Here is a 3,929-nt window from a genome sequence, read left to right as displayed (position 1 = left end):
ATGACAACATTGCTTCCATCAGATTCACGGGCAGGACCCTGCCACCAAGTACAGACTCCCACTCGGAGCGGCTCGACCTAAAGCGTGCACAGACAAAGAAGACATGTTCTGCGTCTTCGTCAGCACCTGTATATATGGGGCAATCGGAAGAATCCTCATGCTTAAATTTATGAAGATCCGCCTGAAAGCATCTGAGTAAGATAGTAATTCAGTTCGCCGTGATTTCGATTGAGCCAACCACCTACTTGCGGAATTAGGCGATGAGTCCATCTTCCTTTATCCGAGGTGTCCCACTTCTGTTGCCATCTGTGGATGCTCTTCCGTCTTTCGTCTGCTGCGAGTTCTTCTGCGCTCAATGATCCTGCTCGCTTCCGCCGATATAGGGATCTTCGTTCCTCGGCTAGCTCCCCTATGGGTAGCATTCCAGCGATGACACACACCGCGTCCTCAGACACGGTGCGGTAGGCGCTTGAAGTTTTTAAAGTGCTCAGCCGGTACACCGAAGCCACTTTCCGTCTTGTCTCCAGGGTCAGCAGTGCATCAGCCCAAATGGAGATGCCATAGGGGCAGCACTGATGTAATCACCGACGTCAGCAATGCTCGTTTCCTCTGTTTTGGACCTCCAACATTGGGCATCAGGCGTAAAAGAGCTACTCGTATACCGGATGCCTTGGTTGTCGTGTGCTCCACTTGCTGCTTGAAATTTAGCCGGGCATTCATCATCACCCCCAAGTACCGAATGTACGGCTGGGATATGAGTTCATAATTCCCGACATGCAGCGTGATTGTCTCTGCAGCTTTGCTNACCGGATGCCTTGGTTGTCGTGTGCTCCACTTGCTGCTTGAAATTTAGCCGGGCATCGATCATCACCCCCAAGTACCGAATGTACGGCTGGGATGTGAGTTCATAATTCCCGACATGCAGCGTGATTGTCTCTACAGCTTTCCTGCTCGTGATCAATACGGCCTCGGTTTTATGCTCGGCAAGGCTCAGACCCACTGTGTTCATCCAGGTGCGGACCGCCTCAAAAGTGATGTCGAAGGCGAGTTCGATATCCTCGAGGTGTTTCCCTACAACGACTACGGCCACATCATCCGCGAACGCTACCAATNCGCTGGCCGGTGGGTACCTCCCAGGATATCGCGCGGTGGTCGCTCCCTGTATAGATGTCAGTCACCTCTCAAAAACAGTTTCTCCTTGCGAGATTACTGCTCACGAAGGTTAGGTCCACGATTGAGCTCGCCTCTCCCCTCGAGAAGGTTCATTGCCGGTGTTAAGCAAGATCACATCCAGCGATGACATGGCTTCCAGCACAGCTTGGCCTTTGTCTTTNCACATCATCCGCGAACGCCACCAACTTCACCTCCTGCGGCAACGTCAGCTTCAGCAGGCCATCGTACATGATATTCCACAGAAGTGGACCCAGTACCGAGCCCTGGGGCACCCCTCCGGTGACTTTGTACTCCCTGGGACCATCCTCTGTATCGTATCTGAATACCCTTTCGGTGAAGTAGTTGCCCACCATGCTCCGAAGGTAATCAGGGACATTAAATCTTNGTGTTAAGCAAGATCACATCCAGCGATGACATGGCTTCCAGCACAGCTTGGCCTTTGTCTTTCGTCTGTTGACTTCTTCAATCGACTGCCCAGGCATTGAAGTCGCCCACTATCGTTACAGGGAAGCGCTGCTTCGCATCCTCAGACAGCCGATCCAGGAAGTCGGTGAACTCGTCGATTGAGAGGCTAGNCATGATACAGTCCCACCTGGCTGAATTGAAGGCATTCTTAATGTCTAAGGTCACCACTAGACAGTACTTCTTCGTGCCTCTGAGCCACCTTGCCCCTGAGATCGCTTCCCTAGCGGTGTCGATGACGAGGTTGATGGCATCGAGGGTGGATCTGCCTCTCCGAAACCCATACTGGTTACCGGCCAGCAGCGATTCGACAGCTGTNTCGATATGGCTCCGAGATCACTACTACATCTGGCTTCAATTCCCGCACTGCTTGCATAAGCAGATTNGTACTTCTTCGTGCCTCTGAGCCACCTTGCCCCTGAGATCGCTTTCCTAGCGGTGTCGATGACGAGGTTGATGGCATCGAGGGTGGATCTGCCTCTCCGAAACCCATACTGGTTACCGGCCAGCAGCGGTTCGACAGCTGCTTCAATTCTTCTATGGACGATACGTTCGAGGATCTTGCCAGCTGTGTTGAGCAAGCAGAGAGGACGGTAGGATGACGGTTCGTCTGGTGGCTTTTTCCCTTTCGGGAGCAACACCAGTCTCTGCTGCTTCCACTTGGCAGGGAAGATACCCTCCCTAAGACACTCGTTGTAGACGTCCAAGAATAGGCTCGGCAGCGATTTCGATGGCGGCTTTGAGCGCGATGTTGGGAATCTNTCGAGCGGTCAACTGCGCTCTTACATCGAGTGGATAGGTGTCCATAGTGCCAGCACTTAAAGCACTTGAGCGGACTTACCACTCTTCTGACCCGGCAGTTCACCCAGCCAATTTTGATCTTCCCATGCTCCCCCAGGATCTTCTTCGCTGTACCAGCTTCGAGTCTTACTGAGGCAGTCTGGGTTCCTCCATACGCTCTTCGAAGGGATTTGACTACATCCACCTTGATGTCGTAGTCCGTTCCAGCCACTGCTCGTAGGGCTTCGGTGATGTCCTCCTTCGTCGTTGCTTCGTCGAGGTCTTTGATCTCGAGATCTTTTTGCGGCCCCTTAGTGATCACCTAGGCCTCCTCTTTGATGAGGTTGGTGATGGCTGATTGCAGCTTGGATGCTGCGTCAGTCGTCCCCCTGCTCAGGATGATCAGCATATCCCCTGTTGCTCTCCGGCGGATCTTGTCGACACATCCGACAGCGTGTTCGAGGGGTATATCCTTTTTGACACGACGAAGTATATCAGAGTACTTCGTCTTGTCAGCGGGGCGAATAATCAGCGCTTCAGGTCTTGCCGCTGATCTCCGGGGTATCTGACTCTGCTATTTTTTCTTTTTCCTCTTCCTGTGAGGTGGCTTCTTGGGCAGGTCGCTCTTCTTCTTCTCGATCTTCTCCTCTTTCTTCCTCCCTTTCTTGTGCTCGACCCTTGTCCAGTCCTGTTTTATAGGCTCTTTGGCGGATCGGTCATCCTGTTTGGGAGGCGACTGCTTCTTGTGCTTCTTCAGAGTTTGCTCGGTCATCCCCGGCGAGTCCTTCGACCGCTTTCTCCTGAGCGCCTTGCGGATGTCGCGGTCGCCCCTCCCGACATCTGAATCTTCTATCTCTGAGTCTTTAGTCGTCGTCTCCGAGTCCAATCGCATGCGCGGCGATTTCTCGGATGGTTGGATTTGGATGCTGACGCTCTGCCTTTCCAAGACCTTGAGTCTCCTGACTACGCTGCACAAAGAAGTCACTTTGGACTTGATTTCCTTGTGGACATTCGACCTGGGCTGGACGAATTCCTCCAGACCGGAGGCAAGTTCTTCAAGTCGTTGGAAGGCTTTCAGCCACTCAGAGCTCTGTTGGGTCTGAGACCCTACCCCTCTTGTAGCATCTGAGGCCAAGAGGCCACCTTTGTTGACTGTAATGATGATTGGCTCCTCCCAGAATCCATGGAACCAGCATCAGTAAGACTGATGACGGGATTTACCACTGTGGGGCTACCCGCCTGAGAACTTTCAATTTTATCATCACTCATCATTTTCATTACTAGCTGTTAACGGGAGCCTGACCCGAGGGTATTATAGGGAGCCCGCCCTGCGCACCACTTTTAGAGTTGGGTTTCTCGGAAGGTGTTGGTTCGCGCGAACGTATTTGATTTAGTCGATACCCTATATTCTGAACGGCAGTTCAGAATATCGAGCATTCCCCCATCCACCACCTGGGGACGTGCCACGTTGCAGGACCTTCCAGCCTGCGAAAACTCTCGGCGGGTAAAGGCGT

General features: G+C 52.7%; 1 protein-coding gene across 1 annotated transcript; it reads right to left on the bottom strand.

The window, feature by feature from the left end:
- Positions 1 to 2,989: 2,989 nt before the first annotated feature.
- Positions 2,990 to 3,693, bottom strand: LOC107042425. The gene is made up of 2 exons (XM_015263469.1): positions 3,637 to 3,693; positions 2,990 to 3,586 (listed from the first exon to the last, which is right to left on the bottom strand). Exons 1-2 carry the CDS (start codon positions 3,691 to 3,693, stop codon positions 2,990 to 2,992), a joined length of 654 nt encoding a protein of 217 aa, XP_015118955.1.
- Between the last annotated feature and the right edge of the window lie 236 nt (positions 3,694 to 3,929).

The sequence above is a fragment of the Diachasma alloeum genome, unplaced genomic scaffold (genome assembly GCF_001412515.2).
Source record: "Diachasma alloeum isolate Michigan unplaced genomic scaffold, Dall2.0 Dall_scaffold_00463, whole genome shotgun sequence".
Taxonomy (NCBI): Eukaryota; Metazoa; Arthropoda; class Insecta; order Hymenoptera; family Braconidae; genus Diachasma; species Diachasma alloeum.
Note: the sequence above shows the minus strand (reverse complement) of the source record. Positions and strands in the feature narration are given on the sequence as shown.